The sequence below is a fragment of the Vombatus ursinus genome, unplaced genomic scaffold (genome assembly GCF_900497805.2).
Source record: "Vombatus ursinus unplaced genomic scaffold, bare-nosed wombat genome assembly UNPS02014826.1, whole genome shotgun sequence".
Lineage (NCBI taxonomy): Eukaryota > Metazoa > Chordata > Mammalia > Diprotodontia > Vombatidae > Vombatus > Vombatus ursinus.
In genome coordinates this window covers 10,674,720-10,697,703 of record NW_020954604.1, presented here as the reverse complement: position 1 = coordinate 10,697,703, position 22,984 = coordinate 10,674,720, and the positions used below count along the sequence as shown (strand labels likewise).

The 22,984-nt window shown below is 37.9% G+C and overlaps 1 protein-coding gene across 1 annotated transcript in view; it reads right to left on the bottom strand.

Moving 5' to 3' along the window:
* Positions 1 to 22,984, bottom strand: part of XPO5 (exportin 5) — a 58,984-nt gene that overhangs the window by 34,954 nt on the left and 1,046 nt on the right. The window contains exons 2-8 of the mRNA XM_027838461.1: positions 22,424 to 22,545; positions 21,304 to 21,376; positions 20,065 to 20,202; positions 19,671 to 19,853; positions 12,883 to 12,909; positions 11,845 to 12,030; positions 123 to 199 (exon numbers count right to left, since the gene is read on the bottom strand). Of these exons, the coding sequence (XP_027694262.1) occupies positions 123 to 199; positions 11,845 to 12,030; positions 12,883 to 12,909; positions 19,671 to 19,853; positions 20,065 to 20,202; positions 21,304 to 21,376; positions 22,424 to 22,545 (806 nt within the window). The remainder of the gene's footprint in view (positions 1 to 122; positions 200 to 11,844; positions 12,031 to 12,882; positions 12,910 to 19,670; positions 19,854 to 20,064; positions 20,203 to 21,303; positions 21,377 to 22,423; positions 22,546 to 22,984) is intronic.

Below are 22,984 nucleotides of genomic sequence, written 5' to 3'. Positions count from 1 at the left end.
CCATAGTATATGAGCTGACAGCATTTGGGTGGGAAGAATTCAGATATGCAGTATCCCAATAAGGAGAGACCAATAGCAACGGACTTAGAAAACATTCTGTTCGTTAACAAGAAGATACTTACTGAGCAGCAGAGAGTATATAATGCATGGCAACATCTCCAAACAAGACCATTAAAGGCTTCCGGTCTTCCAACCTACCCTAGACAAAATCAAGGGAAACTTAGGTCAAAATAAAGTTGTAGGTCAAAATATACCACTTACTCCTCTTATCAAGATCCTCAAAATCTTGGTACCTACTACTTTCAGTGCACATTAATTGCACAAAAACATACTGTTACATTGGCTTCTCAGATGCAACAGGATTAATTAAGTACTGAGTTGATGGTAAAATTTGGTTTAAAAATTTAACATCTGTATTCTTCTATAGCTAAGCAGGAGAGCTAAAAGATCATTACAACTGGCTTTTAAGATGAAGTTAAGGTCCACATGATAGTATATACTCAATACCTAACAAATTTAGCACTGCTCAACAGTGAAATTTCAAGATTCAGAACTGCTGTAATAAATGAAAAAATAAGTAGAGTGTGGTCTGGAAAGTTCATTTACCTTCTGACAACTGACCTCCATAAGGACACAGAAATACACAAGAAACATCATCTAAGGATGCAGTAGGAGAAAGGTTTAGTTAACCTCAAATAGAAAAAAAGTCAAACTCTTTAAGTCTGCCTGGAGAACTATGTAATAAAACACAGGTCTGGTCTCCTCTAGCCCAAAAACATCTTCTCTTAGATTTATGTTCCTCTAACTATCATCTCCCCTCATCTGTTGCCAAATATCTAGGGAAAAGTCTACATTTACTGTAGCCACTTTTACCTAAATTTCAGCCCTCAAAAGCTGCCTTTCCTAACTACCCCCTCCCCAACCAATTGAGAACACAAGGAAAAAAAAAACAACCCAAAACATGATAAACATGTACAAAGAAAATGAAATTTCCACATTGTCTACATCCAAAAAACCTGTTCATTCTGCTTTCTGAATCCTTCTTTTCTAGCATGTGTCTTCATTAATTGTGGTCATTACATAGATGAGTTCAGCTCAGTGGTACTTACACGCCATAATGTGTTCGTTCTACAACTGACAGGAATCTCCTCAGATTCCCATTCTTTGCCACATTAAAAAGAGCAAGAAATATTTTTATGTATTTTTAGACTTCCTCTTGCTTAGGACTAATCCCTTCCTTAATCTATCCTCACCATCTCCCCCTCTCGCCTTATTTCCCAATTAGGTGAAATATATTTCTGTATCTAACTCTCTGTGTATGTGTATTGCTCCTTTGACCAGTTTAGATGAGAGGAAGGTTCAAATGTCAACTGCTCCCTCCCACCCTCCTTCCTTCTTGTTTTACAGATGTCTACATGTACATCTTGATTACATGAGATAAGTTTCCTAACCTTTTTCCTTCCTCTCTACCAGAGTGTATTTCTCTTCTTCTCTATTATTTTTTTAAAGAGACCATCAAGATGTAATAGAACCACTCCTGGACCTTGTCTACTTGGAGCCTCTCTGTGAACCCTGTTAATGACAGGGTTCAGATACATGCATCATCTCTCCGTATCTGAATATGAGCAATTTATTCTTGTTTAATCCCTTATCATTAATAATTCATGCTTACTTTTTAAGGTTTCTCATCACTTCTTGTGTTTGGACTTCAAAGTTTCTATACAGCGTCATTCTTCTCATCACAAATGTTTGGAAATCTTCTATTTTATCAAAGGTCCATTTCCTCCCTGAAGCATTATACTCAGTTTTGCCAGGTAAGTTATGCTTGGCTGTGAGTCCTTACGTCTTTCAACTTCTGTAATACTGTATTCCAGGTTCTCCACTGCTTTATAGTGGTAGCTGCTAAATCACATGGGATCCTGAATGTGGCTCCTCAGTACTTGAATTCTTTCTTTCTAGCTGCATACAATATTTTTTCTTTGACCTGAAAACTTGGGATTTTGGCTAAGATGTTCCTGGGAATATTTCGGGTTCTTTTTTAGGAGGTGACTGGGAGATTCTATTTCTACTTTGCCCTCCAACGTAAGAGATCTGGGCAGTTTTCTTTTTTTAGTGAGGTAATCAGGGTTAAGTGACTTGCCCAAGGTCACACAGCTAGTACGCGTCAAGTGTTTGGTCTGAGGCCGGATTTGAACCCAGGTCCTCCTGACTTCAGGGCCGGTGCTCTATCCACTGCGCCACCTAGCAGCCCCGCAGTTTTCTTTTAATATTTGTTGAAATAGGATGTCTAGATTCTTTTTTTGGTCATGGGGCTTTACTACTCCAATGGTTAAATTTTTTCTCCTCAATCTGCTTTCCAAGTCAGTTATTTCTATTACGAATATTTACATTTTCCTTCTTCCTTTTTTTCCTAGCTTGACTTTTGCTTGTAGATGTTTTGGAATGGCTCTCTTCTGGGTTTGTATCAAGCTCCTCTGCCACCATAACAGTTTTTCTATGGCAGGGTTCTTTTTTAGTTTGGCCATTTCTTTCAGCCTGCTTTCGATATCAGGGCTGGGCTCATCTGGGCCAGTCCTGTTGTTGCTTTGCTGAGAGTACTGAGTGTTGCATTACTTCCAGATCTCAGGGCCAGACCGGGGACCCTGGAGCTTTCATTGTTCCCAGAGTGATCTGATGTAGGGCAAAGTCTGATTTGTTGCCTCCCTGGTTTGAACTCTGCAAGGTATTGACCTGGGTTTAGGTCTGAATAAAAGTAGACACTGCTGGACTCAGCCCACCATCTGGCTGCAAAGCTCTGCTGCCTCAGTGTCAAAATCTTAAGTTCCTTGTTGGTCTGGGATTCCTGCCCTGGTTACTGCTCTGCAGGCTGGGCTAAATGCTGGAAATGAGAAAACGCTTTGCCCCTGGGGTCCAAGCCACTCTGCTGCTGTTGGCTTTTTAAACTTCTGGGGCCTCCCTACCTGGTAACACCAACCTTGTGCAGAGATTCCCTTCTAAGGTTGCCCTGGGTCTATGACCCAGAACTGAATAGTGAGTGACAAAGCTGCCGGTTCAGATCTGTCTTTTCTTTTTTTATTTAAAACATTTTATTTTTTTCCTGATTACAAGTAAAGATGGCTTTAAACAACCGTTTAAAAAAAAATTCTGAGTTCCAAATTTTCTCCCCTTCTCTCCTCACCTCCCCACTCCCTGAGATGGCAAGCAATTTGATATATATTATACACATGCAGTCATGCAAAACATATTTCCATATTAGCCATGTTGCAAAACAAAACAGACCAAAAAAAAACCCCCAAGAAAAATATAAAACAGTATGTTTTGATTTGTACTCAGACTCCATCTGTTCTTTCTCTGAAGGTGGAAAGCATTTTTCATCTTAAGTCCTTCGGTATTGTCTTGGATCACTGTATTGTTGAGAATACCTAAATCATTCACAGTTGATCATTGTACACTAGTGACATTTCTGTGTACAATATGCTCCTGGTTCTGCTCACTTTACTCAGCATCAGTTCATGTAAGTCTTCCCAGGTTTTTCTGAAATTTACCTGTTTATTTCTTACAGCACAACAGTATCCCATTACAGTCATGTACCACAACTCGTCCAGCCATTCCTCAGTTGATGGGCATCCCCTCAATTTCCAATTCTTTACCACCACAAAAAGAGCTGCTACAAATAGGTCCTTTTCCCTTTGATCTCTTTGGGATACAGACCTAATAGTGGTATTGTTGGGTCAAAGGTTGCTGGATCAGTTTTACAGTCCTTTGGGCATAATTCCAAATTGCTCTTCAGAATGGTTTAATCGGCTTCCAACTCCACAAACAGTGCATTAGTGTCCCAATTTTTCCGCATGCCCTCCAACATGTCATGTTCTTTTTGTCATATTAGCCAATCTGATAGGTATGAAGTGATATCTCAGAGTTGTTTTAATCTGCATCTCTCTAATTAAAAGTGGTTTAGACCATTTTTTCATGACTGTAGATAGCTCTGATACTAACTGTTCATATCCTTTGACTAGCAATTGGGGAATGACTCACATTTTTATAAATTTCACTCAATTCTCAATATATTTGAGAAATGAGGCCTTTATCAGAGAAATCTGCTGCAAAAATTGCTTCCCAGCTTTCTGCTTTCCTTCTAATCTTGGCTGCAGTGGTTTTGTTTGTGCAAAACCTTTTAAATTTAATAAAATCAAAATTATCCATTTTATATTCAGTAATGCTCTCTTACTCTTACCTGGTCATAAATTCTTCCCTTCTCCATAAATCTGACAGGTAAACTATTCCTTCCTCTCCTAATCTGCTTGTGGTATCACCTTTTATGTCTAAATCATGTACCCATTTTGACCTTATCTTGGCAAGTGGTGTAAGATGTTGGTCTATACCTAGTTTCTGCCATACTGTTTTCCACTCTTCCCAGTAGTCTCTGTCAAATAGTGAGTTCTTGTCCTAAAAGCTGGGGTCTTTGGGTTTATCCAACACTAGTACTATGGTCACTTACCACTGTGTCTTGTGTACCTAATCTATTCCTCTGATGCACCACTCTATTTCTTAGCCAGTATCAGATAGTTTTGAGATGACTGCCACTTTATATAATACAGTTTGAGATCTGGTACATCTAGGCCACCTTTCTTCACTTTTTTTTTTCATGAATTCTCTTGATATTCTTGACCTTTTGTTCTTTCAGATGAATTTTGTCAATATTTTTTCTAGCTCTATAATTTTTTGGTAGTCTAATTGGCATGGCACTGAATAAATAAATTAATTTGGGTAGAATCATCATTTTTATTATATTGGTTCAGCCTATCCATGGGCAATTGATATTTTACCAACTGTTTAGATCTGACCTGATTTTTGTGAAAAATGTTTTGTGATTGTGGTTATATAGTCCTTGGGTTTATCTTGGCAGGCAGACTTCCAAGTACTGTATATTGTCTACAGTTATTTTAAATAGTATTTTCTATCTTTTGCTGCTGGACTTTGTCAGTAATAAAAATGCTGATGATTTATGTGGGTTTATTTTATATCCTGCAATTTGCTAAAGTTGCAAATTATTTCAACTAGTTTTTCAGTTGGTCCTCTAAGCGTACCATCATATCATCTGCAAAGGGTGATAGTTTTGTTTCTTCATTACCTATTCTAATTCCTTCAACTTCTTTTTCTTTTCTTTATGTTACAGCTGGCATTGGGTAGTGGTGATAATGGATATCCTCACTTTACCCCTGATTTTACTGGGAAGGCATCTGCTTATCCCCATTATAGATAAAGCTTGTTTTAGACAGAAACAACTTATTATTTCAAGGAAAGCTCCGTTTATTCCCATGCTTTCCAGTGTTTTTAATAGTAATGGGTGTTGTATGTTGCCAAAAGCCCTTTCTCTATTAAAATAATAATGATTTCCATTGCTTTTGTTATTAATATTGCTGATAGTCTTCCTAATATTGAACCAGCCCTCTATTCCTGGTATAAATCCCACCTGGTCATAGTATATGATCTGCATGATATATGGCTGTAATCTCCTTGCTAGTATTTTATATAAAATTTTTGCATCAATATTCATTAGGAAATCAGTCTATAGTTTTCTGTTTTCACTCTTCCTGGTTTAGGTTACTAGCACCATATTTGTGTTGTAAAAGGAATTTGGTGGGATTCTGTTGCCTCTTTTTCCAGACAGTTTGTATAGTACTGGAATTAACTGTTCTTTGAATGTTTGACAGACTTCACTTGTGAATCCATCTGGCACTGGAGAATTTACTGATGGCTTATTCAGTTTCCTTTTCTAAGATGGGGTTAAGTATTCTATTTTGTCTTCTACTAATCTGGGTAATTTATAATTGCTTTAATTTCATCTTTATTGATGGTGAATTCACCCTTTTCATTTCTGATACTGGAAAATTTTTTAAAATCAAATTAACCAGTGATTTATTTATTTTGGTTTTTTTTTTTTTCATAAAACCAGGTCCTAATTCAATGATTTTCTTCTTCCAATTTTATTAATCTCTCTCCTTTGATTTTCCACACCTGTCATTTCAAAGCATTATAGGTCCAGTGGAACTCTTGTACGACTCTGGTGTATAGCCTGCCCTTGGATACCGGAGTGCTCTACACATGGGCAATTCCTGACTGAACAGTCCCTAAGATCTGCAGGCTTCTCTTTCTCCCTATGTTGAGTTGAGCTTGACAAATTACTTGCTATAACGTTTTCTGGATATTCCAATCAGGATTGGGTTTGGTCAATTTTTTAGATGTGTATGGAGGAGTTTTATGGAGGAGAGTTTGGCTGTACTGTTTCCTAACACTTGGCCATCTTGGCTCCACTTGTTTTCTCATCATTTGACCTCCTAAAATACAAAACTCCACCTCTGTATCTAAACACTATTCTTCCTTTATCTCTTTAACATAGTACTCCCATCTCTGTTCATAAAATACTCCCCATTCATTCTGAACAACAGTAATACCAATAGCAGTGCTATCCTATTAAAAGTAGTGAACTGAAATAGAAACAAAGTTGAAGTAGTACCATGACATAAATATTGTGTTTTATTCTTTTACTAATAATCCTCCCATTACCTCCCCATCAAACAATGAGTTAATTACAAATAAATCTCAAAGCCTAGCTGCACTGGCATCTATGGGTGGGGCATGCTGCAGCAGGACACAATAGGATCTCACTTCCAGCTCTAGTCCAGGATGCAGAGGAGTAACTAAGGCAGGAATCTCAGACTAATGGGGAGTCTATGATTCTTCAGCTCTAAGGCAGTAGAAATTTCCAGCTGGTTGATAGGGCAGAGTCCAGGTCAGGAACGTGTATATTCCAAACTGCTTTCCAGAATGTTTGGATCAATTCAAATCAAAGCTCCACCAACAACAAACTAGTAGTGTGACATAGTCCTGGCCAACATTTGTCATTTTCCTCTTTTTTTTCATGTTTGTTAGTCTGATAGGTATGAGGTGGAACCTTGAAGTTGCCTTAATGTTCATTTCTCTTACTGGTGACACAAGAGAAATTTTTCATATAGTTGTTGAAAATTTGGATTTCTTCCTTTGAAAATTACTTGTTCATATCCTTTAAGTTTTATCCATGTGAATCAGTTTGTAATATAACCTGGAGAAATCTATTGCAAAATATTTTTCCCAGCTATGTTTCCTTTCTAATTTTTGCTACATTTAGATGTCTTAAAAAAAACCTAAGTTTTATATGATCAAAATAATCCATTTTATATTGTGTGATCCTATCACTTGCTGAGTTGTCAACTCTTTCCCTAATAGGTTTTTCTTGCTTCCGCTAATCTGTTATATGACCTTTTATATCTAGGTCATTTATTCATTTGAAGCTTATTTTGGTTTACATGGAGATGCTGGTCTACACTTAATTGCTGCCAGACTGCTATCCAGTTTCCCCAACAGTTTCTGTTAAATAGTTAAGTCTTTTCTCCAATAACTGGGGTCTTTGAATTGAACAAATAATATGTTCCTGTATTTGTTTCTGTATGATTTTTACCTAATCTGTTCCACTGATCTACCTCTTATTTTTTCTTTTAACCAACATCAAATTGTTTTAGTGATTACTGCTTTAAAGTAGTTTAAAATTTAGTACTAAAAACCTTTCCCCCCTTCCTTTTCACTTTTCTTTTTTATCCATCATTATCTTGTGATTCTTGACATATTATTCCTTTATATGAATTTCAGTATGACTTTTTCTAGGTATATAAAATATTCCTGTTTAATTGACACTGCACTGAAAAAGTAAATTAAAAAAGGCAGCAGGGTCATCTTTATTACATTGACTTGACCTCAGGAGTAAATAATACTTGTCCAATTATTCAGGTCTTCATTTCCGCAAAATATTTTCTAGTTTGATTTAATATAATTCCTGGATGCATTTTATATACACTTCCAAGTATTTTATAGCTTCTGTAGTTATTTTAAGTGGAATTTCACTTTTTAACTCTTCCTGCTGGGTTTTCTTGGTAACACAAAGAAATACTCATAATTTTATGTGGATATGTTGTTTCAATTTCAATTTGTCATTTCAATCTCTTGGTTAATATTAGTGCTTTCTAAATATCATGTTTGCGAAAAGCAAGTTTTGTTACCTCTTTGCCTTTATCACCTTTATTTCTGTTTTCCTGTCTTACTGTTAATAACTATCATTTCTAGCACTATGAAATACTAATGAAAATGGCCTCCTGGCATTATCCCAATCTTACTAAAACAAAACAAAACAACCTTAACATTTCTAACACATTGGACTTCATTCATAGTTTTGGTAAACATTGTTAAGATCCTGCTTTTTACCTCTTAAATTTTATTGGTGCATTCATCCCATTCACAAATGATTTTTAATTGTGTATTTCTTACCATTCTATCCTCTTTGCTCTTACTTCACTCTTCACTCGGTAGCAAAAAGTTTTGCTGATACTTGTGATCTTTTATGTGAAGCTGTTTTCTCTGTTCCAATTCTTCTTCTTCTTGCCCTACCTGATGCCAGATTGTTACTTTTTGATTTTCTTTTAATCCCCAAGCTTCATGTTCTTTTCCAATATTCAAGTTTCGTTTTAGCTATTCCCTTCCTCTTAGACCTCTTTCTCCATCCCTCCTTCATCTGTGTTTCCCTTTTGAATTTAATGCATTTATATACTGAAATGCATGTGCATGCAAATGTGTGTAATTGTGTTCTATCTTCCTTAGGTTCAGATAAAAGATGCTGGTTCCTTCCTATCCCTTCCTCTATAACCACAAACTTTTTACTCTCTGCACTTTTACTAGGCAATAGTGATTTTTCTTCCCTTCCTCTTTTCCTCTCCAGTATAGTCCCTTATACTTTCCAATTCTGTCTTCTTGTAAGAACAAAATCATCTACAGACCATCTGTCATTTTCAATCTTTTCTCTGACCCTTAAAGATATCAGAGTTCTGAGAAGACTTTCGTTTCTTAACCTTCTATCAACATGTGAACAATTCATCATAAACATGTGTACCTTTTTAGTTTCTCTAGGTAGCTGCATTTCCATTTGAAAATATCGACTCAGTTCAGGTCTTTTTATCAGGACTACTTGGAAATCTTCTATTCCATTAAAGGCTCATTTGCTCCCTGGCAGCATTACACTTAGTTTTGCTGAATAGGATATTCTTTGTTGTAAACCCTCATCACTTTTACTTTTGCAATACCGTCATTAATGTGGCCAGCTACTAAATCTGATGTGATCTTTATCGTGGCTTGTTGGTATCTGAACACCATTTTTTGGCTTTATTTTTTTTTCTTTGCCCTGGTAGCTCTTTATTTTGGCTATGATAGTCCTGAGATTGTTCATCTGACTGGTATATTCTATTTTCACTTTGCCCTCTGGTTCTAAGAGTTCTGGGCAGTTTTCATTTGTAATTTCTTGAAATATGGTATACAGACTTTTTTTTTTGATGGCATTTTTCAGATAGTCTGATAATTTTTTTCTGTTTTAAAATTTTGCTTTATTTCTTATTGTCTCATTGAGTTGTATTCTGTCTGTCCCATTTCAGGGCATTCAGTTCTTTGGTGAGATTTTTCACCATCTGTTCTAAAGGTGTCCTTGCCATCCTTTCTACTCTAGCTTCTTCTTTCGGTATTTTATTTCATTCATATCTTTTAGGTACTCCTGTATTTCCTATGGTTGGGACATTTTCTCCTCTGGAAGATTTTACCTGGATTTGAGGCAGCTATACCACTCAGGATTTATTCCTGGGTATCTTCTCCAATGCATTTTTCTCATAGTATTCAGAGTTTCCCATGATTTACTCATTTCACTTCACTATCTAGTTTGAGGGTGAGGGAAAGGATGAGGTAGGGCAGAGATACATTTTGATCAAGCTGTGAAACTGAATAGCATGAGTAGGGCTTCCTTGCTCCAGAGTACAAGAGGCCCCATTCAAGGGACTCTGGGGCTATTCCAGTACTAAGTTCTGCCTGGAGGTGCCCTCTTGCCACTGAACTCTAGGGCCTTGATACAGGTTCTGACTGGATCCTTTCCCCTAGCTGCTGGGCTCTGGGGCTAATCCTATGCTGGGTTTCAAACACAGATTTCAGGGACTACTTAGGCTGGGTTTCTTTTTCCTTATCCCCCTATTAACACGTGAACAACTCATCATAAACATGTATACCTTTTTAGCAGCCGCATTTCCACTTGAAAATGTCGATTTGGTTCAAGTCTTTTTATCAGGAGTGCTTGGAAATCCTCTATTCCACTAAAGGCTCATTTCCTCTCCTGTAACATCACACTGAGTTGTGCTGAATACGCTATTCTTGGTTGTAAACCTTCATCACTTGCCTTTTGCAAAATTGTATTCCAAGTCATTCTGTCATTTATGGTGGTAGCCCACTAGTGCTGTGCTGGACCCTCTTGGAATGCTGAGGATTCTCTCACTAGCTGGACTCCTATAGCCATTAGGACAGCTGGGTGTTGCTAGGCAGTATGGACCTACCTAGGGTCAAGTGCTGCTTGCACTTCACCCTCAACCTACCCTAGCTTGTCCCTGGGTCTCCAAATAACTTGGGGGAAGAAGGGCCCTCTGTGGATACAGTACCTCTACCTGTGGGTAGAAGAGTCTAAGCTTCACCGGGATGTTTTTGAGGGTAGGTGGTGGGTATCTGAGTGGAGCATGATAGAAAGCTCCTCTGCATGCTCTCATGCTGCTATTGTCCTCTACGTATTTTTCCTCATCCATTCTCTATCAGACCAATTCAGCGTCCTTTGCTGATTCTTTTCTCTTTGCCTCCTTGAATGTTTATTCCCTCAAGGCTTTGCCTTTGACCATCTTTCTCTTCATATAAATTTTCCCTGGGGTATTACATTGACCTCTATAGTTTCAATTATCACCTGTATTCAGATGATTCCTCTATCATTCCAGAGCTGAGAGTCTCAATCCCACAGTTCTATTTGCTAGTTAGGCTTTTCTACCTTGAAGTCCAACAGACACCTCAAGATCATATACCTAAGACTGATCTCACCTTCCTTACAAAACCTACTTTTTATTACTTCTATTGATGAAACCATCATCCTTTTTAGTCATTCAACCTCTGGGTAGTTATATTTAATGTCCTTCTCAATCACATCCAATCAACTGACCAAACCTGACAATTTTATCTCTCAAATCAATCCCTTCCTTTCTATTTCCACTGCTAACATCCTAGTTCAGGTCCTCCTCATTTCTGGCCTGGATTGTCAGTAAGAGACTAACTGGTCATCCCGACTCCAGTCTCTCCTTATTCTAACCTACTCTTTACACTGCCATCTTTTTAAGCATACCTCTTATCACTTCATTTTGTTGTTAAGAATACTTAGTAGCTTTTTACTGCCTAACAGATCAAGTCCAAACTGCTTACCCTGGCTATTCATAGCCCTCCAAAATTTGCTTTCCCAGGTTTACACTACCCTCTCTTTTCCTGCACTCAGCATTCTGAATAGAATTTATTGTTTTTTAGTATCCTTTTGTTTTTACCATGAGTAAAACAGACATCTCTCTGTCCTCATTTTCCCTTTCTCGTTTCCTTCTTCTGAAACCTCTCACGTCTTTCAAGGCTGAGCTTAGTTGACATTTTCTTCATAAGTCTCTTCTACATCTTTACCCCCAACTGAAAAAATATCTCATCCTACTTGAGTCGCCCAAAGAACTTGGTTCTAATCTCCTTTGAAATTATATTAGAATAATTATTCTTTGTTTTTTTATATACATACCTTATGTGACCTATTAGGTTGCTGTAAGCTCCTTAAGGACAAAGCCTACTTTATTTCATCACTGCAGTCCCAGTAACCAGTACAGTGTCCAGGACGTAATAAATGACTAAGAAACATTTGTTAACTAGGAAACAACATACCTTCCTGCTGACTGCAATTAGGAGACATTCAGCTGCTCCTACTTGAAGTTCAGGTTCGTTCAGAAGCAAGCACAGCATCTCTAGGAGTTTGCAGTTTTCAGCTGTAATGTGGTTCATGGCCACCCAGTCAATGTAGCCTGCCAGGGTGTTGAGTGCTGCTATCCCTACCCTGCAGTTAGCCTGGGCCTAAATGGACAGATAAATATGTAGATGTAATTGTGCTCCTCAGCTAAAAGGGTTCTTCCCCTCTCATATTCCAGATTACTTTATCTCAAGTTCTTTTGTCTTTACCACACTATACCTTATTGTGAACACATTATATACTTAAATGCATGTATATAATATTCTTACTGTATGCTCTCTGGAGCTGAATTTTTCTTCTTTGTTGTACACAGTAACTTCCTTGCACAGATTAGATCAGGCCTGCACAACACTCAGCCCGCCAAAGGACTTAAGGCAGCCCAAGAAAAATGTAGGGTTGCTACTTCACACCGTTTGTCACATGACCCATGGCAACCAACCATCATCAGTTTGTCTTTAGTCTAACCTATCTGCTGCCTGAAGAAGTTTGCAGGTTATGCAGGTCTGCAGTAGATGCTTAATCAATGCTGGCTAAACTGAAGGATCAGAGGTGAAAGATAGATAAACCTTAGTTACAGTTCACCCTTTATTTCAAATTTTACTTGAAAAAGAGGATTCTTTTCAATTCTAATAGTTGTAGCATCTATACAGCAGGGAACTTAGAAGTTTCTTCCTCAAATACAGTCACTTCAGTCTATAAATTCCTATCAATAATTATTGTAAACAAATCTATTTTCTCAACAAATACCAAGTAACATACTTTTATCTAAGACTACAGAAGCAGAGATCTGTATGATTTACTTCTGATACACACAGCCAAATGACTGGCCAAGGACACTGTAGAAACACCATGGCCTCCATTACTTAAAACCACTTTTAAGTATTACCTATAAATGCAAATACTAAAGAGTTTTGCTATAAGTTATGAGCTGTTTCCTAACACTCTACAGTCCTTACCTTTGGCTCCTGTGAAGTACCTGTTTTCTGAGGAGAGGGGAAAAAAAAAAAAGAATAAGGATCCAGTTCAATGATTATGTAATATTCTTCCCCATTTCCCCAATCCAAAAGGTGAAGACACACCTTTGAGAAATCATGGAATAGAGGTTTAAAATCTATTTAATACATCTTATTCTTCATCCTTCAGAATAACACCCCTCTGAGATAGTATCTCTTGGAGAAAATTAGAAGCAAAAATGGACTAGATTATGGTAACTTCTAAAACAAGCTCAATAAGTATGTATAAATCGATACTCTGTATAAATTAAGTCAGCAAAAATCTGAATTTTTAATTTTTTATTACAGGATAAATTTCATTTCATTATGAATTTTTCCTCAACTAAATATTCTGCAATTTTAAAAAAGATATCACTTACTATACTCCATGACCTAACACAAACCATGTAAACATTTACTAAACACGTATGAAAAACACTCTGGCTATGGGGATACAAAGATAGAAATGAAAAACAGTCCCTGCTCTCAAGGAGATTACTGGGCAATACAAAGAAAAAAACAGGTAAGCAAATCCAAGATGATTTGATTAGAGCAAACATAGAGAACTAGGAGTTTAAGAAAAGGCAACACAGGAAAAGTAGACAATATTCAGACAGAAACTGGATGTACTGGGGGCTGCTAGGTGGCCCAGTGAATACAGCACCAGCCGTGGAGTCAGGAGGAACCAAGTTCAAATACAGCCTCTGACACAGAACACTCATTAGCTGTGTGACTCTTAGCAAGTCACAACCCCAACTGCCTCATCTAAAACAATATAAAATTCTATCTTTGGGGCAGCTAGGTGGCACAATGGAGAGAGCTCCAGCCTTGGAGTCAGGAGGACCTGAGCTCAAATACTGCTTCAGACACTTTCTAGCTGTGTGACCCTGGGCAAGTCACTTAACTTCTACTGCCTCAGCAAAAAACAAAAAAGAAATGAGATATACTCAGGATGCTGAATAAGACATACTTTTTTTTTTTCAAATGATACGGCCAAAGAAGGGATTTGTTTGCTTGACTATGTAATATTGCTGCAAAGTTTTTGTTTTTTATTTTTTTCCAATGGGGATGAAAGGAATGGGAAGCAAAGAATTTTAAGGGTTTCTCCCTTTTAAAAACGATAATGAAGCCACTGCTCAGATTCTTAAAATCTAGCCACTGCTTACCCATGTTCAGACTCCTTAAGAGTCTGCCCAATATGACAGATGTTCTAATAAACCTTACCTTTGGCTGGGGAAAAAAAAAAAGATAACGAAAAGAAGGCCTGAGGGTATTATAAGCAACCAGGACATCTTTGAAAAGTTACATGATGGTTTTATTATATTTTTAAAAAGAAAAGCAAGAGACTTAAAATTTCATGTACAATTCTCATTTCCTTTACAACATAAATGGAGATGGCTCATTTTACATAATGTGTGTTCAAGTTCAGGACAAAAAAAAAAATGTCAAAAACGTAGATGCTAACAAATGAACTTAATCCTGAGGGAAGCCAGGGATTTTGAGAGTTATGTAGGAAGGTTACGCATTGGTGGGGAGGGGGGCACTTTCCAAAGGCATGGAGGTGGAAAATGGACTGCTGAGTTAGGGGAATGGCAAACAGGACAGTTTGGCTGATAAGTAGAGTACATGAAGTGGAGCAACATGATAGAAACATGGGAAAAGGAGGACTGAAATGTGGAACTATGCCCATAAAGCTATTAAACTGTGCATATCCTTTGACTGAACAAATGCAGTAATAGTTTTATGTCCCAAAGAAATCAAAGAAAGAGGTAAAGGACCCATATGTACAAAAATATTTACAGCATCTCTTTTTTGTGGTAGCAAAGAATTGGAAACTGATGAGATGAAAATCAATTGAGAAATTGCCCAACAAGTTATGGTATATAAATGTGATGAAATACTACTGTGCTGTAAGAAACAATGAAGGAGATGGCTTCAGAAAAACCTGGAAGTCTTGCATAAACTGATACAGAGTGAAGTGAGCAGAACCAGGAGAAAAATTTGCACAACAGCAACATTGTAAAGATGATCAACTCTCAAAGACTAAGAAGAACTCTGATCAACACAACTAACCACAACTTCAAAAGACTATGAAACATGACATCTACCTCCTGATAGAGAGCTGATGGACTCAAGAATGCAGACTGAAGCATATTTTCTTCTTTTTTTGTTCATGGATAATGTGGGAATTTGTTTTGAGTAACCATACATCTTTGTGAAGGGTTTTGTTTTTCTTGCCTTCTAAGTAAGTAGAGGGGAAGGATGGGGAAGAGATAATTAGGAACTGAAAATGAAATTGAATTTTAAAAAAGAATTATCAGAATAAAGAAAAAGATGATCTGGAGCCAGATTATGAAGCACTTTAAATACTAAGCTCAGGAATTTTTATTTTATTTTAAAGGCCACTGAAGACTTTTAAGCAAGGGAGAGTTTCAGAATATTACTTGGGCAGCTGTGTGGAAGATGGATTGGGCAGAAAAACTACAGAATAAAAGCCCAATTAAGAGGTAGTTACTATGGTTAAGGCATGGTGACGGGGTCAAGGCCTGAGTTAGCTAGGAGTCATTTCAGTGGAGAGGGGAAGGATGGGGGAGATGACGTGCCAATAGGATTGATATGACTTGATAAATGATTGGATATAAAAGGTGAGAAAGAATCTGTAAACTTGGGTAACTAGATGGATCATGGTGCTCTCAGCAGAAACAAGGAAGTTTGAAGGAGGTACAAGCTGAGGTGGGGAAAGGAGGAAGATAATGAATTCTATTTTGGATGTGTTAAATTTGAATTGTGGACACTGACACCCCTAACAGAGTTGCACAGCATAAAGTTGGTAATAAAGGCCTATAGATCAGAAGAGATTAAACCTAGATATATAGATTTGGGATTTGTCTGCATATAGATGAGTGACCCTATGAGATCTGATGCAATCACTAAAAGTGGGTGGAGAGAAAAGGACCCAGGGCTGAGTCTTAGAGAATATCTATAAGGGGACAGGAAATAGGTGAGCATCCAGCAAAGGAGAACGAGAAGAAATCAGAGAGGGAGAAGAACCAGGAAATAATAATGTAAAAAAAAAAATCTAAGCCTGGAGACTCTCCTGGAGGGCTGGTCATCAATAGTGCCAAAGGCTGCAGGGATGTTATGAGAATGAAGACTGAGAAAAGTCAATTAGACTTAGCAATCAAGAGATGGCTGGTTTCAGAGAGAGCATTTTCAGATGAACGTTGGAGTTTGAAGTCAGACTGTAAGGGGATGAGAAATGAATGGGAGAAAAGAAGTGCAGATTATGAGTATAACTATATTCATTCAAGGAGTATGGATGTGAATATATGTGACAATAGCTCAAAGGAAAGGCAGGGTCAAGTGAAGGGTTTTTTCCACTTTTTTATTTTTTAAGTTGGAGGACCCCCAAACGTGTACGTATTACACAAAAAGAGATTCAAGATTAGTAAGAGAGAATAGGATGACTTAAGTGGCAAGTAGAATGAGGATCAAAGTCTTGGCTTTTGCAAAGGGCCATTTCAATCAAAAACTATAACAATGCAAGAGAGAATGGGAGGTTGAGATGGTCCCAGTTATAGAACAGGGGAAAAGAAAAAGCTCGTGTCAGATGGTTTCTATTTTCTCAGTAAAGAACCCTTTCAAAACTTTCATCAACAATTATTTTGCTGTTGTTCGGTTGTTTCAGTCAGGTCCCACTCTTGGAGACCCCATTTGGGGTTTTCCTGGCAAAGATACTGGAGTGGTTTGCCATTTCCTTCTCCAGCTCATTTTATGGATGAGGAAACTGAGGCAAACAGGATTAAGTGGCCTGCCCAGGGTCACACAGCTATTAAGCGTCTGAGGTGGATTTGAACTCATAGATGAGTCTCCTGACTCTAGGCCCAGTGCTCTATCTACTTTGCCACATAGTTGCCCCACATAATTACTTTAGTAAAGCAGAAATGTAATGAGAGTAAGAAGCATGTTCCTTTCACTATGGGAATATAGATACTGCGTGAAGAGTGGTAATATAACGGATCCAGTCAAAGTACTGCCACTAACTTCTCCCTTGCTGCATTTCTACTATTTCAACTCTGATTCTTCAGGTCCCTTGGGTACCAAGGTAAGAGTAAGAATGACAGAGTATGATGCTTGTGCCTGCTTATCTCATCTTTAATTATTTATTAAGCACTCACTTTGTACCAGGCATTGTCCTAAGCACTATTCTCCAATATCTGAGAATTGTCAAAATCTGGAAATGGAAACAAAGTTTGAGTGAACTGCAATGTTCCAAATGTATGTCTTGGAATTGCTGGGGCACAACATTCAAGTAAAAGCCTTAGAGGATGAAGAAATTTAAATGGAAGGCACAAAAATACTAGGATCATAAATTTAGAACTGGAAGAGACCCTCTAGATCATCAAGTCCAACCCACTCAAACAAGGAAAACTAAGACATATGACTCTCCCAGGGTCACACAGCTAATAAGTGTCTGAGGCCAGATTAGAATCCAGAGCTTCCTGACCAAAAGCCGAGAGATCCATTCACTCTACTACACTGCCTCCGCCTACTACTCTATATGATGTTCTGAGCTATCATCTGTCGGGCTTGCTCAACCACAAGACTAGGGACTGTAACTCTGGGAAAAGTAAACCCAAACAGAAGTATCCACAGCCTCAGAATCTCTGAAAACCACTGGCCAAAGCCAGACAAGAACACTGGAGTTGGAGAGTGAAGTAGCTTACACCCGGAGCATATACTTTAAATCTAATTTTTGTCTGGAAAGCCTCTCTCTTAAAACTGAAGGCTACCCTCATTTAAAATAAACAATTCTGCACTCAAAGATTTCTCTACCTTGCCCCAGCTCTTCCTCTTGAAGTCTCACTCTGGCCCTAGAATTCACAACCTCTAAGTATCCTCTGCCTCTGATCGGATGGCTCTTCCCTAAGTCTCCAGTTAGCCAAGTCTCATTCCTCTCCATGCTCCATTCAGGAATTCCTCCACCATCTTCTTCTCTCCCCACCTTTTCTACTTCCTTTTACCATACTTTTCCTTCATTAGAATGTAACCACCTTGAGGGTAGGGATTATCTTTCTTTCTACTTGTATTTGTATTTCCAGTGCTTAGCACAGTGCCTGGCACATAATAAATACCTGTTAACTTGCTACCAAATTCAGCCCTAAAATTACCCCAGCATGTTGTTAGCATAACAGAACAATGCAGTGAACAAGGATAACTTCCAGATAATGCTCGGAGACTATACATTTGTAGAGCTGAAATACCTTCTTTTTTGTGGTGTACCAATTTATCCAACCAAAAGGATTCCACTACCAGTTGAAAAATATCCATTAAGTCACAACCATTCGATTATACTTCTCAGGCTATAAATCAAACTTCTCCCCTAGGAACAAAATAAGCCTATATTCATAGTTCACTATAGGCTACTAGTTCAATTTTATAGCAAAAAGTCATAATAATTTATACTTTCTAAGAAAGTTGGCTAATCCCCAAGGAATATTCAGTCAACAAACCCCACCCATTTCCATTCTATCAGTGGGCTAAGCCTGAGAAAATAGAAAAAATAGGGCCGTCTCCCGCCCCCTCCCATATTAAAATAAAGTATTTTCTGCACTTTTCTTTTAAAACCATTAGTGGAGGCAGCTGGGTGGTACAATGAATAGAGCACTGGCCCTGAAGTCAGGTGGACCCGAGTTCAAATTTGGACTCAGACACTTACTAGCTATTTGACCGTGGGCAAGTCACTTAACCCTGAATGCCTCAAAAAACAAACAAAAGCTTTAGTGTAGCTTCCAGTCCAAGGTATCTGAAAATTAAATAAGATGATATTCGTAAGGCACTTAGCTAAATGCTTACTCCTTTTCCCATTTGCTCTTACACTTAACCAAATGGCTAACGGCACCAGAGTTTCACGCTGCTATAGGAAAGAACTAAAATTCTCCTCCTATATGGAATGTTTTTGCGTTCTAGAAACAAGGGAATCAAAATGCCTCTTCTCACCTACAGGGATTAATGAGAAGACAATATTGAACTAGCCCCTTTCTGAAAAGCTAAAGTCTCAACAGGACAACGCTGTGTCAAAGACTAATACTGGGCTCAACAGTTTTTCTACTCCTTGAAAGGAATCAAAGCAACCAAAAGACTGGGATTAATGAGATACCAATTTGATGAGCATACTACTCCTCACTGTCAAATGACGGACTTTGTAAATATTAAAATGTCAATCAAATATTAGATGTCTAATTAATAGTACAGTGTTTTGCATAGAATAGGTACTTAATGGTTGTTGCAATAGACCTTTATCTTTACAGCAAAATCCAGGATTCCTTACTGAAAAGGTAATGGATCCCTTTCCTTGTCAATTTTGGGCACTAGATTTTAAGAAAGTCATTTCCAGTTCATAAAATCGTAAATTTAGAGCTGGAAGAAACTTTTGACATCACTGAATCCAACCTCCTCATTTTACAAATGAAGAAACTGAGGCCCAGAGAGGTTAAGTGACTTCCTGGGGGCCACAGAACTACTAAGTGTCTCAGGCAGAATTCAAACCCAGGTCCTCCAGACTCCAAATAGATTCTACCCACTAAACTACTTTGCCTGAGACACATCTACCAGCCAATGTATTTTGCCTTAATGCAAAGGCTTTTGCTTTTCTTATCCATCCTTAGAGACTATATCCAGAAATGTTATCCCACCTGAACAATAAGACTTTTTTATTTGCTGCATCTCTGGAAAAAGGGGATTCCTCTTACCATTCGCCGATATTTGTTCACGTTCTGTTGAAGAGTATTAAGCAGAAAGCTGAAGATCTTTTCCATGTTCTGGGTTAGTGTTTGCTGGATGTCCCTTCTTCTTTGAGGGGGTAGTGTTTGAAAAGTCACCACATCCTCTGCCAGTCGCAGAAGGATGAACATCACTAGTTCTGTCTGTGTTTCCTACACCAATGAATATTAATCAGGTAAGTTTGACTGAAACAGGATTTCTTTTAGCTATCTACAACTACTAGTCTGAAGTTTTGGAGAAAATATAACAGACTAACTTAATAAATTAATCACATGCTTCATTCTACAAATTCAAATGAACTGTAGTTGCTTTCAAAGAAGCCCTTTCAGGTACTAAGAGACAAATGTATGTTGTACTTCCTACCCCTTGTTTGGAGAGGGTGTCCAATTCTTTCAACATGTCGGGCCAATGCTGTGGCCATTCTCGCTTGATCATTTCCACCACAATTCTAGATAAAACATCTTTAATGTGGCTTTCTTCCTCCAAAATATTTTGAGTCCCCTGAAAGAGGACCAATACATACATAAAGTCTGTTTTAGAAACACTGCTAGACAGCAATACAGAAAACATAGAAGCAGCACTACTTTAAATAGATATAAGAACACAGCTGTCCAAAGTGTTTGAAGAATTCTATAGTTATGCCATTACCTCTTCTTATAAATTCACAAGATTGTTCAACAAATAATAGCTGGTACTCAACGCCAGGATGATTTGAAGCTTCTCTTTATCTAAATATAATAGAATTTCTACTCATACTTCTTCCCTTCTGTTTTGGGAGGCAGCAGAGGGACTGAAAGTATGTAGACAGGCGGTGAAGACAGCATAAAAAAGAGTAAGTTGGGAAACAAGATTTGGGGCTTGAAATATAGTACTTCATTAATAGTGCTATTATAGTTATCCCCACCCCTCTTCCCCTACCCCAGTCAAAACTACTTAATTGAGATTTAGGTTGTTTCTTAAACCAGAGAAACTGCAATCCAAGTAAGAATTTTCACTAACAAGGATGAAAATAATTTGTGGACAAAAGAGCTAGAAACCATTTTTTCCAAGGCTTTGGTCAAAACTTCGAACTGTTGGTTCTTTCTGCCAACACAAACACCTTGCACAATGTAAACTATTAGTGTAACAGTAAAAGAAAGAAAGCAGAAAAATGGGTGCCTTGCATTCTAAGTCAGATCTAAAAAGCTTAGACACCAAGAAATGACCATTTAAAGAAGTTAATATATAAAGTAATGACAAAATACTTAAATTGTGCTTGAAACATTTATGCAGGTAGCCCTTTGAATGAAATTTATGAAGCACTTTTTGAATTCAGCAAATTTTACACATTCATAGCAATTTGGAAAAAATACAGTTTTTATAAGGGACCACTCTGTCTAAAATCATTATTTCACTACCACAAAAACCACAGGCAGGACCTTCTTCCCTTTTGGAACAGAAACACCATTGTCCCCCCTCCCCTTCCCTCCCCAATGGCATTATAAAATCCCCACAACATTATCTGATTTTTGTTCACATCACACTCCCCAAATCATTTTTTAAAAAGCAGCACCTCAGCCTAATCTACCCTTAGCAGAAGTTCTCCAACTACTCATTACTTACACTTGATATCAGCCCCATGACATTGTTCTTTAGAAATACCTTCTCTAGACGAGACATGTTGTTCCACCGAAACCTGGCCAGCAAAAAGGAGAAATGCAACAGATGTACGCTGACAAGACATTCAACATTTTAAAAAAGAAATAGCACTGTCCCCTGCCCAGCTTTATGCTGTCACATCCATTAAAGAATCTACTGACAAGTGTACCTTTGGTTTCCACATGTATACAAATACTCTTATTCTGAAGACTGGACTTAAAGAGAATCCAGATTAGGTCTACAACCCCAATACCAGCATGACTCTGAGAACAGATTTTAATGTGCACAAAAGCTAATAGTGGGAATCCATATACACAAAAATATCTAATATTGTTTCATTTTGATGGAGATAAAGTAAATACATACACCTGATAACTGCTCAGACAGGTAAGAGGATCTTGGTGCTACCTAGTCAGGTAGCATCACTTTATTGAAATATTAAGGTGATATTTACAATGCCAGTATAAATCTAGTTTAGTATATGAACACCAACTGCTGCAATGCAAGTTGGCCTACAGAAGACTAAAATTAGGAAGCTGGCATGTAGGGGCTTTAGACATTTCTGGATAATGCTACTCTAGTTATCATACATGAATTGTTCAGGTACTCGAGACCTGAGCAGGGTTCTCAGAAGGGTCATGAGGTACAGAAACATAGAACCAGAAGGACCACATAAGAATCTGAATGTTTATATATTTCTTTAATGTTTGCAAAATACTTATCTCACATCATGCCCCCAGACTCTCCCAACAACTCAGTGAGGTAGATTTATACTACAGGTATTAGCTTCACTTTACAGAAGAAACTGAAGCCAAGAGAGATTAAGTAAAGTGACCATGCTCACTCAACTAGGAAGCACCTGAGGCAGGATTCTAACCCAATTTCTGCTGACTCCAAGTCCAATATTCTTTCCACCTACACCAGGAAACCTCCTTGGATAGGATTCTGTATAGTAACAGGAAGACCACCCATACAGCAGAAGTCACCAGAAAAAGAAAAACAATCCTTACATTTAGAAGGTTCAGTGGGAAAACTACAGGCTATATGAAGCCAGAATGATCTCAGGTAAGTACGAGTTTCTTACTTGACAACATGTTCCAGGATCTGAAGGCCAAAGTGTCTAACTATAGGAGTTTGTGTTTTCTCAGCCAACTTCAGGCCACATGGGACACAAATGGGACACTTTTCTTTAAACTCTTCACAGAACTGAGGAAGGAAAATAGTTAAAACTTTTACTAGCAGCTGAGAAATAAAAAACATGAAGAGGTTTATTTGGTATTGTCAACAAGCAAATACATGTCAACATGTGAACAAGGAAAAAAAAACATCCTTCACTAATTATTCTTACTTTTAGATTCATTACCCCAGTCAAGTAGATTAAAAGCAAAAAGTACTTAAGCCAGCCCAATTAAGATGTCAGTTATTTCTGATTTCACTCCTTGTGCAGGATCTACTTATTTTCCCCAGAGTGAAGATCAACATTTATAAAGTTATAAAGGTTTTTTTTTTTGGAGGGGTGGGGTGAGGTGGGGGTAGCAAATCAGCCATTACCCGTACTTATGTTTGATAAGGGAGTAAGAACTGTTATTCTCCCCCCTCTGCAGCTTAATAAATGTTCATGGCCATGACCCTCTTTCCCCCATAA